Below are 14,191 nucleotides of genomic sequence, written 5' to 3'. Positions count from 1 at the left end.
GTGAGTCCCCGGCGCTGTGTCCCCGCTGCCCCGCCTGGCAGGGGACGTGCCTGCCCGAGGCGCCCGCTCGCGGACAGAGGCGCTGATGCTGCCCCAAGTGAGGGCTGTCAGCGCGGCCGGGCTGGCGCCGGGGGTGGGTCATAGCGCCCTTCCCCGTGGCACCTGGGCTGCAAATGTTCCATTGAACAAACTGGCCCGAGCAGGAGGCCTAGCCTGGGGCAGGGGCTGAGCCACTCTCTGTCATAGCTTCTTCCCTGGCTCTGCTCCCTATAGAAACCCTGGCTCCCCAGACCCGCCAGTGGCTTCCCTAGGGTGGCAGAGCCACAGCTTGTCCTACCTACCTAAGCAGTGTTGCTAGATCAGTTAGCTTTTATAGCCCTTATGGGTGTGCAGCAAAACCATGGGAACATGCCCGAGCCTGCCCCATCTTCCCCAGACTGCAGAGAGCCTGAAACAGTAGTTCAGCAGGGTACCATGGTGCTGCTAACCCTTGTGTTAAAGGAGTGTGAAAGTAGAGGAAGGAAGACTAGTTCCAACACTAGAAGATGAAGTGAAAGTCTGATTGCACATAAGGCAAAGTCAGCCTTAAGATTTTCAAAGACAGTGAGCTGAGAGAAGGATTGTTCTGCCCATGACTTGCTATTTAAGTCTGTGCAAGACCACAAAAGCTCAGGATCCCAAGTTCTGTTGTGTTGCATATATTTAAAGTCAGCCCTGGTTGCTTCTATAAGAGTTTTATTACCATCTCCCTCTATCTCACATCCAGCATTCATCAGTGTTGGAGAGCAAAGAATGTCACATTTTCTTTCCCCCTGTGGCTAGCAGTTCTTGTTGCAGTTACAGTCTGATCAAAAGCCGTGTTGACCTGTCCCCAACATATCATGTTCATCTATGTGTCTGATAATTCTGTTCTTTACTACAGTTTAACCAATTTGCTTGGTACTACAGTTAGGCTTACCAGCCTCTAATTACCAGGATCGCCTCTGTGCCCTTGGCATCCTCCAGTCATCTGGTACAGAGGCTGATTTAAGTGATCAGATAGGTTACAAACCACAGGTAGTAGTTCCTTCAGAACTCTTGGGTGGATACCATTTGGTCCTGGTGACTTACCACTTTAATTTATCAGTTTGTTCCAAAACCACCTCTATTGCCATCTCTGTTGAAAAATATTGAATGTGATGCCCAAGTGGAGGTGTTTTCATACCTGGGCTGGACATTGTCCAGTCTGAATGCTCAGATATTGGTGTTTAACTTAGAATTATCTTAAACTTCTTCCCTATCCCCCAATATTCCTAATTATGTTTTGCCTCTTTAGATATATGCATGCTGCTGTCCTGTGTGCACCTGATTCGCCGACCTCTCCAGTGCATCCAACCTTTGATTGTCTTGCCTTCCCGCTCCTTCATGGATCTAAAAACTCTAGTTTCCTCCTTGAATGACTTTGCTTCACTCTCTCTGGCTGAAAGCTGGGACAATGTAGGATTACTGGTAGAACCGAGCCCACCCCATACTGTGAGCACACTCTTCCTAACTAATGACCTTACAGAGGAAGTAATGCAGGAGGCATTGCAGAAGAAGGCAGATCTTATCCTCTCTTACCACCCACCCATATTCCGAGCACTCAAGCGCATAACATGGAAAACCTGGAAAGAGCGTCTTGTGATCCAGGCTTTGGAACACAGAGTTGGCATTTACTCTCCACACACAGCATATGATGCCATACCTCATGGAGTCAATAACTGGCTAGCCAAAGGACTTGGTGAGATACCCCCTTTTTTAACTGATATTCCATTTAAATTATTCTTTATCAATGCAGTGTAAGTCTATGAGGAATGTCTTTATCAATTTTCCTGTGTGCTTATATGCATGATTTGAGTTTATTTTATAAAAAGGGTGTTTTTTCATAATTTTAAAGTAATCTAAATAATCATATGTTGGTAAAAAGTTCCAGATAGTTCTAGAAACAAAGTTCATAAATTAAGTCTCTTATTTATCCACAGATTAAACTTTCCTACATTGCATGATAAATATGACTCAGCTCTGACCTGAGAGAGAACTTTTAAGGCAGAATTTCCAAACTGGTCTGTGGACCACTGGCTGATCACATAATCTTGGATCTCATCCTTGTTTCCACCTTAGTGAAAAGATGAGAGCTCGTGATGAAGTACTTGTTTTTTCACCCAAAAAGGACAACATGTATATTTCACTGTCAGCTAAATATGTATACATTCTTTAATACTTTTATTTATGTGACCCTCATCACATGGTATCTGAGCACCTCTGAACCATTGATGGATTTCATCCTTGCAGCATGTCTGGGACATAGGGAAATATTATGGAACTGAGGCCCAGGACAGATTGTGACTTGTCCAAGAGCAAACTGGAAATAAGGCATTTTTTTCCCCACAGGAAGAGTAATTAACCATTGGAAAAAATTGATGAAGGTTTGTAGTGGATTCTCCATCTCTAACAATTTTTAAATCAAGACTGGATGTTTTTCTAAAAGATACATTCTAGGAGCTACATAAGGGAGGTTCTATGGCCTGTGTTATGTAGGAGACTAGATGATCTCAGTGGTCCCTTCTGGCCTTGGAATCTATAAATATGCAGGAAGCCTGTGAAGTGAGAATTGAACCTAGGTTTTCGGAGTCTTAGTTCAGTGCCTTGACCCTGAGACTGTCCTTCCTACCAAGTATCAGAGGGGTAGCTGTGTTAGTCTGGATCTGTAAAAGCAAAAACGCATCTGACGAAATGGGTATTCACCCACGAAAGCTCATGCTCCAAAACGTCTGTTAGTCTATAAGGTGCCACAGGATTCTTTGCTGCTTCCTACTAAGCAACTGTAAGCAATTGCTATAGTTATCACAGAGAGGTTACGTGATTGGGACTAAAAGGCAAAGTGTTCCACATGCTCATGAATGGTAGGTGTTATTTAATTGGCCAAATGGGTCTCCATAAGGCACTCCAACCTGTACCCAGAGGCAAGTATGCTGACATTTAACACTAGACTAGAAAAAGTACTAGAAAAATATATTGTAAGGAGCAGTCCTGCACCAGCCTCTGGGGGATGAGCCTTATTGATCTTTTCCATCTGTAATTTCTATAGTTCTATTATCAAGTGTATGAGAACAGAACCATTTGAGCACATTTGGTGTGTAACTTGACTACAACAGTTTAAGCCACAGATCACTGGATGTGCTCTGTTGTCTCCTGGGTAATAAGAGTGGGTCCTTTCATATGTTTAGGGTATAAGAACATTACAATAAACACATCCATTGATACTTAATAAATCATTCTCCCTCCCTTTCTCCTTCCCAGCAATCCTTGTTTTCAGTTAGAAAAAAATAACTTTCTTCTGTTTTTATAAAGAGTTACAATTAAGTTCTACATGTATGATGCGCTCTTGGGGATAGACAAACTTTTGTAAAGTGCAAAGTCTAGCCACTTATACAGTATTTTTGCTACATGAAACCTCCTAGATTTGTATTCTTTACACGGAAAAATGGTTTGGAATCACTGGTACTATATTATCTGTAGTTGGCTCGCTGAGGCAGGTGTTTGTACAGTACATCTTTGTGTTTGTACAGTACTTAGCACAGTGGCCCCTAGCCAATAACACAGCACACTGCAAATAATATGTTAGTATTAGCCTATAGGTACTTTAAAACAGATTCAGTCCATTGGAGACAGCATGGCTTGGGAGACCACTGTTGGAGTCAGGAGAAGTGGGTTCCAATTCTTTCTCTGCCATTGACTCATTTTGTGACCTGGGACAAGTAACTTCACATCTCAGTGCTTCAGTTTCCTCATCTGTGAAATGGGGATAATAGTGCTTATCCACTTTATAAAGCACTTGAGATCTTTAGATTAAAAGCACTAGAAATGCTATTATTATGATCATCATCATCGTCATCATCAAGCTGTTGAAGAGGTTACTGTAGACCATAAAAATAAGCTGAGTCTTGTGTCTGACCATAAACCAGCCTTGCAAAATAATTATGGCAATTTACCAACCCAAGAACAAAATCTGATTGTCCATAGTGATGTTGATGATAATAAGGAAAAAAATAATGCTATTTTATTCACCTGTCAAAAAATAAAGTCTGCTGTGGTTGAGTGCAGCAGTACAATTTTGCAAAGCTATTACATTTCTGTACTGCATGTTGTTTTCTCAGGTGTCTGTGCCACTGTCCCACTACACCCATCAATGGCTCCCAGCTACCCAACTGAGGGCACTCACCGAGTGGAATTCAGTGTGGACCATACTGAGCACCTGGATACAATCCTATCCAACATGCGAGGGATCCCAGAGATTTCATCTCTCGTTACTCTCCCTGCCAGGTACTGTGCATGGCTCTCTGTTGTTTTCTTCTGTTGCTTTGAAAAGGGAAAGGTTCTTCTTAAGATACAAACTACAATAATGGGGAAAAATATGCAAGTGACTATCTAAGGTCTGGATAAGATGTTATAACTTCTTACTGAACGTTTTTACCATTGTGGGATAGTGGGCCTTTAAACTGGAGATAGAGATTATTTAATTATTATCAGTTTCTCTGGGAATTCTTCAGGCACTGGTTTTTGTGTTCATAGCTGGTGGACATTTGGATGCATTTGATAATAAATCTGACTTCCTCAGGTACAGCCTTCTGTGTCAGGACTTAATGAGGGAAGTTATTTAACTTAAAGTTAAATAAAAAGGAGATGGTTAATGTGTCAGCAGAATGTGTGGGCCAACTGGTGTGTGGATGTAGTGGGAATAGCTTTTTGTATGAAACTGAATTTTACCTCCAGGTGGAAGCTGAAAAGTGGTCTTAGTGCCATAAGAAAACCTTAAAAATCTCATTTTCATATCCATTTTACAATTTATTTGGAGTGAGAAGAACTGACTGAGCAAGATGGGTGGTCATTCCTTTTAAAGAAACCCTCTTTATTACCAAGTGTTGAAATTCCAATCTGCTATTCCAAAATAACCTTTGTGGAAATTTTTTGTGAACATGGATGCTAATGGCATTAAGAGAGCAAACAGAACAGGCAAGGCGGGGGAGCAGGGATAGCTCAGTGGTTTGAGCATTGGCCTGCTAAACCCAGAGTTGTGACTTCAGTCCTCGAGGGGGCCACTTAGGGGTCTGGGGCAAAATCAGTACTTAGTTCTGCTAGTGAAGGCAGGGGGCTGGATTCAATGACCCAAGGTCCCTTCCAGTTTTATGAGATAGGTATATCTCAATATATTAAAACATATATATATATTATATTAACATGTGACCCTTCTATAGTATTTCATTGGGCAGACAGAATTGTGTTCAGTTTGCTCCACAAACTCTAAATTTAATATTAAGTACAAACTGCGATTAAAGGATGGCTAGTAACTCAAGAAGTTACAGGTACCAGTCCAATTGCAGAGATGGAGGAATAATTTTGTCATTCAGTTTGATGAGAACAGTATGGCTTAATTCCCTCATTCCCCTTAAGCTGTATGTTTCCTTTATAGTAGTGTGTTGGGCTGTTACCATGTCTCCTTTTTTTTTTTCTTCTTGGATAGAAAGGATAGTTATTCCATTAACTAGATTATGAAATTCTTTTTTTTTTAGTAAACACCAAAAATGTTGTCATTTCTCAGGGCTGAAGGTGAGGAGCAGACACGAGTCAGTTTGAACTGCACCCAGAAGGCACTACTGGAGGTGGTGGCATTATTGTCACAGAACAGCCTTCTTTATCACAAGACTGAAATAATGTTATTACAGAAGGTAACAGAATTCACATACTACTTTCTCTTTCTGAGAATTTATTGCTTGTGAAAGGCACCAGGCTGATAGCCCTGGAAACAGAAATCCTCTACTCGCAGACCAGAAACAGCACTAGCAGCAGCAATGCACGTTTCCTTGAGATGCCTCTATCAGTTTGCCTTAACACTGACCTTGAGGGACTTGAAAGCATTTACACTTTCTAAATCTGTGAAAATGGTTTTATGTGACCTACAGTAGCATTTCAACCAGTATTTAGTGTAGATGTGGCCAATGTGTTACCTAGTCCTTTGGAATATCTTATGCATCTTTCTTTGCAAAGCACTCAGAAACTGACTTTCTATGTTTAATTAATCCTCCTGTACTCAGCATGGTGGTGTCTAGATGTCAGTTCCTGTTAGAGTAAAAGGTGATGTGAACAGCTGCAGAGAGTACATTCACAGTAATTTTTTTAAATTTCTACTTCTGCGCAGCCTCTGCTTCCACATACTGGAATGGGACGCCTATGCACGCTGAGTGAGCCAGTCTCCCTGTCAGCCTTGACTGAACGAATCAAAAGCCACCTAAGGCTGCCTTACATACGCCTGGCCCTGGGAACAGGGAAGACATTAGGTAAACAAGTCCACAATGTGTTTGATTTTTCCACTATAATTAGTGCCCCATACACACAAGAAGTCGGTGGGGGTGTGGAGTGGTTATTACTGATATATTGTCTCTCATGTAGGACTGATATGCTTCCTAGTAGCAGGTGGGTCTAAAGAAGAACTGGGAACTGGTTTTAGTAATTATACTACATAAATTCTAGAGCAGGGGTCGGCAGCCTTTGGCATGGGGCCGATCAGGGTAATCTGCTAGCGGGCCGCAAGACATTTTATTTACATTGACTGTCCACAGGCACGGCCCCACGCAGCTCCCAGTGGCTGCAGTTCGCCGTTCCCGGCCAGTGGGAGCTGCGAGAAGCGGCAGCCAGCACATCCCTGCTGCCTGCCACTTCCTAGGAACGGTGAACCGCAGCCACTGGGAGCTGCTGGGGAGCGTGCCTGCAGATGGTCAACATAAACAAAATGTCTCGCAGCCCACCAGCGAATTATCCTAATGGGCTGCATGCCAAAGGTTGCCGACTCTTGCTCTAGAAGACTCCTTTTCTAATATAGTCTGAATTTTAACAGTGAATTTTGTGTTACTCGGGTTATCACTGTGAGCGAGAGAGCATACAAACAGCATGAGCTGTCTTTTTCCATGAGCTATACAACAGCACCTCCTGTTATAGGGTCTTTCCCAAGACTTTTGGGGACAAACACAGAAATGCTACCTTGCAGGTAATATTCTAGAATCTCTTACATGATGATTTGCGATTTAACTTCTACTTGAAATAGTAAGAATACTGTATACTTGTGTAGCACCATACAAAATATGTACCTATTTACTGGCATTATTAATATTGATATGGGAAACCACCAAACACTAATTTAAGCATTATTTTAAAATAACATCATTTTATTAAATTCAAAGGCCAAATGATATTTATACAATTGCTTTAAAAATGTCTAAAAAGCCTAAATAATAAGCAATTTACTACATCCAAATGGTAACAAAACATTATGCATTTGATTAAAATGCTTACAAGCAGGCTAATCCCAGGGCTGTTTAGACCCATATTGGTTGACTTCAGTGTGGTCAGGCAGATATTAGCTATGAACCCTTTAAGAATTTCCTTTTTTACCCTTTCACAAACAAATGACTTTGTCATTGCCAATTACTGACTTTAGCTAAAAGCCAATTTGAGACAATTTTCCCTCATTTTCAGTTTTAAATTAGGTAAAATTTACATCGTCCTTTTTTTCCCGAGGCCTTTCCATTTTTATTTTTGCGGATGCGCCTTGCTTACCAGCAGACAGTGGGAAGGTTTGGGCTTGTTTTGTTTTTTTTAAAGACAGGTTTTGTTTTGTTTTGTTACTGCAGCTCTTTATTTTATTAGTTACTTTTGGAACCATAAGTCCTTTCCACACTACAAGTAATGCTAATTATTTTCACAGCCTTCTTTTCCCTACTAGCCACAAACTATAAAGAAAATGTTATTTTTTTAACCAATCTTAAGCTAACTTTAATTTGTTTTATTTTATACTTATCCTATAATATCCGTGTTTTGTGGGAGGAGAAATTGAGGCACAGAGAAAGGGACTTGCTCAAGGTCAAACAGCAAATCAGTAGCAGAACCTAGAATACAACTCAGGTCCTCTTGGTTGTTACCTGTCCTAAACCGTAACTGCCTCCGTTCAAACAGGATAACTTGTGAGACTGAATAATTGGGAAAGTTTGTTCTTAATTCTTAGTATTGTCCCTGAGAAAGGCAAGTGTTATTAAAAAACTACTGAGATTAGCATCTGTGTTCCTAAACCATGCTCAGTGTTTTAAAGCCCCTAGTTCAGTATTCTGTAGACTAGTGGTTTTCAAACTTCTTTTCTGGCAAGCCAGTAAAAGAAAATTGTTGATGCCCATGACCCAGTGGAGCTGGGATGAAGGGTTTGGGAGGAGCTCCAGCCTGGGGCAGAGGGTGTGGGTGCAGGCTCTAGGCAGAGTGTTGGGGTGCAGGAATGGTTTGGAGGAGCTCAGGGCTGGGGTAGGGTATTGGGACACGGGCTTACCTCGTGCGGCTCCTAGTCAATGGCACAGCAGGGATGCTAAGGCAGGCTTCCTGCCTCTCCTGGGACCACGCTGCACCCCGGAAGTGGCCAGCAGCAGGTCCGGCTCTGCATGGCTCTTGCCCACAGGCACCGCCCCCTGAGCTCCCATTGGCTGGTTCCTGGCCAATGGGAGTGCAGAGCCGGTGCTCAAGGTTGGGGTAGTACACGGAGTCCTGTATCCCCCCCTGCCGAGGAAGTGGACCTGCTGCTGGCCTCTTCCGGGATGCAGCACGGTGTCAGAACAGGTAGGAACTAGCCTGTCTTAGCTGGGCAGCACCACCAATGGGACTTTTAATGGCCCAGTCGGCAGTGCTGACCAGAGCCACCGCGACCCAGTGCCTTACATACGCGACCCAGTACCGGGTCGCAACCTGCACTTTGAAAACTGCTGGCATAGACTGTAATCCTAGGACTCCTACTTAAGTCAGCAGAAGTTGGATGATTATTCATAAGGTGATACACAGGAGTGTTAAATTTTGAAAATTCTTATGTCACCCAATGCGTTTTGTTTTCGTTGAACATGGTGTGTGTGATGGGGGAATAGATTAATTGTTCTTACCATATACATATGAGATCATTTTATTCATTACTAATAAGACACTTTAACAGGTGAAAACTAAGCTGCAGTGGTCAACAACCTGCCACTGTGTGGCAATGTGCTGAAAACATTTTCTCTCTTCTCCACACATCAGCTGGAGAAGGTTCCTGCTGGTGAGGAGGAGCTGTCCATCCATCAGTAGTTTACAATGACCATAGGTTTTTGCTGCATTCTGAGAAGTTAGTGGCCCATATGCCTCCTCCAAACTAACATCTCCTCCCAGCACACAACAAATTTCCATTGGGTGTAAGACCAAGACATAGGTTAGCACTGCATTTATCTGTATTGAAGCTGGCATCAAGGCTGAGGGGTAGGAAGGGAGTTTAATTGTGGCATTTGCTATCTTGCAGAAGCCAAAGTGAAAGTGGCTGCTGTGTGTGCTGGCTCTGGGAGCAGTGTCCTGCAGGGTGTGGAAGCCGACCTCTATCTCACTGGTATGAGACTTCTTGTTCCGTACTTATCTTTATAAAATGGTTACTAGAAAGAGCAATCTGACTGGTTGCTGAGGAATCCAGCTGTAAAGAAGAATGTGGTATAATTGCAAAAGGCAAGGAATCAGTTAGTTACTAAAAGAACAAATAAATCCTACAAGCAACTATGCAGGTCCTTGCTAGACTGACCACCTGGTAACCCGATAAAAGTGTCAAATGTAGGAGACTTTCTGTTCGAGATTGTAGCCCAGTGTCCATGTGGAATTTGTCAGTCATCCCATTATAGTGCAGATGCTTGTATTAGATGTATATACATGCAAACAATTTAAGTCTAACAAAATTTTGGGCTACGTCTTTCTAATTATTAAGAATAAAATGAGATGGGCTTTTGAAATAACTAAGTTTAAGAAATAAATAGCAAAAACAAGGCTCCAGTCTTGCAATTCAAGGCACATGGGTGCAGGCCTGCATGGAGCCCCGTTGACTTAAAAGGAGCTCCACATGGTGCAGTTAATTGCAAAGATCAGGGACTAAATCTAGGAGGAGACCTATATTAAAAACTTAATCCTATGCTAAGATTCTTAACACAGCATTTTTCTTTAGGAGATGGTTATAATCTTAATTGCAGTAGCTCCCAAAATGTGAGAGGAAGATGGTCTACAACCCCAAAGAGCTTCCACCCTAAAAAGAAAAGTGAAGAGTGGGGGAAGTAGAGTGATCAGCGTGAGGCTAGGCATATGTTTCATTAGCTGGATGTTCATTTGTTGGTTTTGTGTGTTTGTTTAATTTTAAGTGTCTAATTTAAAAATCATGTCTTTCTGCCACACTGGTTCCCAGCTTCGATTCCAACATCCTTACAACCTGTTCTTCCTATATGTGAGCAGTTCACTCTGAGATACCTAGGTGACTCAGTGTATTGGTGTTGTGGAAGAAGTTAGGAGGATTCTGTAGTCTGCCAGATGGACATGGAACCTCTCCTCTCGTCAGGTTACAACTAGATCTTCCTACCATTAGATCCAGCTATTCAGTTTTAACTTGTAAACCTGGAAACCCACCACCTTCTGGACTGTGTGTAGCTTCACATTCCTAAGGCTGGGCAACTCACCTTCATTCTTCCCAACCTGGCTCTCCCAGCACAAAATCCAAACCAAAAGGTGCACCTTGTAGAATATGTCACATTGTTCTAACACAGTTTTCAGCTAAACATTTCAAAACGTCTGCTAGAATTACTGGTATTACATTAGTGCCTAAAATGTGGTAGGTGCTGTGCAGACATACAGAAAGGCAATTCTATCACATAAGCAAGACAGCCTTTAACAGCTAGTGCTGTGTGAAAAGCAAACTGTCTGGTGTGTTTGCACAATCACTGCGCTTCCAATAGCTAATATTGTTTTAAAAGGTACAGTGGAATACTTGCTGTCTGAAAGATGCTGTGTAAATTCAAGCTCTAACCTGTGGAGGTAGAAAAAGTTCCTCATTGGCTAAATCCTCAGAAGGTCTCTGAATAGTGTCTGGGAAAGATAATTTCAGCCATTGTATGACACTTAATCTAAAATACTGTGTATAATACTAAAATGTAACTATGATTGTTGACAAAGAACTACATGGTAACGCAGACTCACTTGGAATGTGTCATAGGGTAACTTCCCCCCAGCTAATAAGAGGCTGTGGCTCCAGAAGAGGGTTCTGAGTCCAGAGAGCCTTGCTGGTAAGGGACCAGGACATAACCTTAGTCCATCAAGTCCACTTCATTCAGCCCCTTCCCCTTCCAGCTAGATACGCTGGGGGGAATTTGTACAAAAGTTCCAGCTGTAGGTTAAATAAACTAGACCCTGAAGGAGCACTGTTCAGTATATATAAGCCTCACTGGACTTACTGAAGTCCACTAGGGGAAACTGAGGTAGAGACACAGTGGTGGTGCTGCTGCCCCAGGCAGGCAGCTGTGCGTTAGGAGTGAGGGCCCTCCCTGTAGATGGATTATATAGCAGACTGAAAGTTACTTATTTTAAAAAATAGGTTTAAATTATTAGTGCTAAGGGCAGATGTGTTAGAAAACTACATCAGACCATTACTGTATTATTGAGAATGTCAATTTAAAAATAAGTCTCCACTGAGCAGAAGTGAGGGAAAATAGTAAAAGCAAAAATTCCTGCAGAGGTGGGGAGTGTGGGGGTAAATACTCTTCAATTTTACGTAATGGAGTGTTTGAGGTCATTTAAAGTAAACAATTCTGTTAAGTTAACATTCAGGAATTCTTTAAAAAGAGCACTCTTGTACGGTGGTGGAGTCTAGCACAATCCGCACCACATTTCTCCTTTTGAGGGACACGCATTTCCATAGCTCTCTACAGAGCTGTATTCTAGAAAGTGGAACATAGCAGCATTTTTGCAACACTACTCTTCCACAAGAGCAGAGACTGTTAAAAAATATTACTTATAATGAACTACAAAATGATCCAGGTCTAAACAGCTAATCTACACGGTATCTCTTCTCATTATGGCAGGAGAGATGTCCCACCATGAAGTACTGGATGCTGTTGCCAGAGGGATAAGCGTGATTTTGTGTGAGCACAGTAACACTGAGCGAGGCTTTCTGTCAGAGTTGCGAGATATGCTGGCTACACACTTAGAGAATAAGATTACCATCATTGTGTCAGAGAGAGACAGAGACCCTCTTCAGGTGGTATAGAAGACAGCAAGGGTCACAGCATGGAGTCCAGAGTTTGTGTCCCACACAGACTTAATGCAAGTGCAAATTTGATTAAGATGCTCCGAACTGGTACAGTCGAGAATAACTGTACAATACATTCCCCAAAGTGTGGGAGAGGTAAAAATATCTGTCAGGTAAAGAAGAATGTTAATTTTGGGCTGACAAACTATTTCCTGAAGATTACTACTTGCTGCACTCAGTAGGGATGGGATCATGAGACTGTAACTGAGTAATCCAGCAAGAATAATATAGGCTTGATGTCATCAATCTATAGAGCTTGGTTTCATAGCCCCACCAGTACTAGAATATGTCCCTAATCATCAGTACAAGTGACTTACTTACATTTTAGGGGATGGAACTTCTGTTAACATTTCATTAACTATTTACAGCTTGTTGACTCTAAATACTGCTAATGCACAGCAAAACTGTATAAAAAATGTGGAACAAGATTTTGGCATTTGGTACTAATATGTAATCCTTGATGTTGCATTAAGGTTCTTCTATGCACAATTGGGAAATTCCAACTTGTTTCCTTAACCTCATTATACATAAGTATCAGTTTTAATTGGTCTCCTCTTTATAAAGCAAATTTCTTTACCTATGCTACTAAAACTGCAGGATTACCTACATTGAAGTAATGTCTGTTTTTCATCATAAATGTTGAGCACTTACTTTATAGTTCAGTAAAGCTTTGAAAATGAAAGGAAACTCTTTGGGTTTCACATGTTTGGACTTGTGGGCTACCATGTTTGGACTCTAGACAAGCAGGGAGATTTTGATATTCAAACTAAAAATGTTTCCAAGACTTTAATTTAAAGTGGACACATCCTTGTTCAGTGCATGTAAGAGACTGAACTTAGTAAAAATAATCCGCTCTCTCCTGTTAGAGTTAAAGTTGTTTGAGAGAGTAAGGAATTGGATCAGGATGCAGTCAGGGGAGCATAGGAGAAACATAGTTGTGTGTGTTTTGGAGGTGTGTAATGATTTATAGATCTTCAAGCCTGGATCAGTAGATACCACCTAGTAGAACACTGGCGTGTTTGGAGGGTTTTTTTTTAATAAATACATTGCATGCTGGTTTGAGCCTTTACCAGGGAGTTGCTTCATGTTTTGAAGCTTATCTCAGCAACCGTGAAGGCTAAACACCCTTTTTAAAAACAAAAACAATTGAGTTTTCTTGTGCAATCCTATGTCCAGTAGTATGGTTTTGAATTAAAACCACCCAGTATTCATGACAGTAGGGAAGATGAAGAGTGAATGCCTCCAGCCAGCACTGAGCCTATCCTGCTGCAGGAAGCTGAGACTTATGCTCATTCCACTTCCCTGAAGATGGAAACAGTTCTGGTAAATACGGGTCACTTATTTTCACACTTTTAGGGTACGTCTATACTACCCGCCAGATTGATGTATCAGGGATGGATTTGTTGTGTCTTGTCTGGACATGATAAATAGATCTGCTAATCGATGCCCGTACTCCACCTCTGCAGGAGGAGTACGTGGAGTTGATGGAAGAGCCATGGCAGGTGACTCGCTGTCTTGAGGATAGCTAGGTAAGTCGAACTAAGATATTTCGACTTCAGCTACACAAATAGTGTACCTTAGATGAAGTTGTGTATCTTAGTTCGAACCCTCCTGCTAGTGTAGCTCAGGCCTTAAAAGCCACCTACCCAAGAATTCTCATACACGGGAATAGTGAAATGTGATTTTCTGAGCAGTGGAGTTGGAATCTAAACACAGCTGCAGATCCCTCTAAGCCAGAATGATTTTAATGTCCTCAGAAAATGTAGTGCTTAGTGCAGCAAAAAGATGGGCACTAGCACTAGACTCTACAAACTAGGCAGGGAGGGGTGATTGGAGACCATGACCCTCTTCACAAGGCAGCAGAGATGCCTACTGCACTTTCAGTGGAAATTTAAGACTAAGCTTTCTCTGTGCAATGTGCCTGCTTTCACAATAGCTGCAGGTGCTCCACTTGTAATATAGCATCCCTCCCATGGCCAGTGGCTTTACAGACCCAATCAGGACCTT

At 42.0% G+C, this 14,191-nt stretch overlaps 1 protein-coding gene across 5 annotated transcripts in view; it reads left to right on the top strand.

Annotated features, from left to right (window-relative positions):
- NIF3L1 (NGG1 interacting factor 3 like 1) overlaps positions 1-14,191 on the top strand; it is a 34,024-nt gene that overhangs the window by 13,341 nt on the left and 6,492 nt on the right. For 2 of the 5 annotated variants that reach the window (XM_050916656.1, XM_050916654.1), the window contains exons 2-7: positions 1,316-1,759; positions 4,176-4,341; positions 5,618-5,744; positions 6,215-6,353; positions 9,374-9,457; positions 11,958-12,871. In XM_050916656.1, the coding sequence (XP_050772613.1) occupies positions 1,324-1,759; positions 4,176-4,341; positions 5,618-5,744; positions 6,215-6,353; positions 9,374-9,457; positions 11,958-12,142 (1,137 nt within the window). In that variant the 5' untranslated portion in view covers positions 1,316-1,323 and the 3' untranslated portion in view covers positions 12,143-12,871. Of the gene's footprint in view, positions 1-5; positions 98-1,315; positions 1,760-4,175; positions 4,342-5,617; positions 5,745-6,214; positions 6,354-9,373; positions 9,458-11,957; positions 12,872-14,191 lie in introns of those variants that run through there. The other 3 variants (XM_050916659.1, XM_050916658.1, XM_050916655.1) reach the window with 2 other exon arrangements.

Source organism: Gopherus flavomarginatus, chromosome 10 (genome assembly GCF_025201925.1).
Source record: "Gopherus flavomarginatus isolate rGopFla2 chromosome 10, rGopFla2.mat.asm, whole genome shotgun sequence".
NCBI lineage: Eukaryota > Metazoa > Chordata > Testudines > Testudinidae > Gopherus > Gopherus flavomarginatus.
This window is presented reverse-complemented; position numbering and strand designations above follow the sequence as displayed.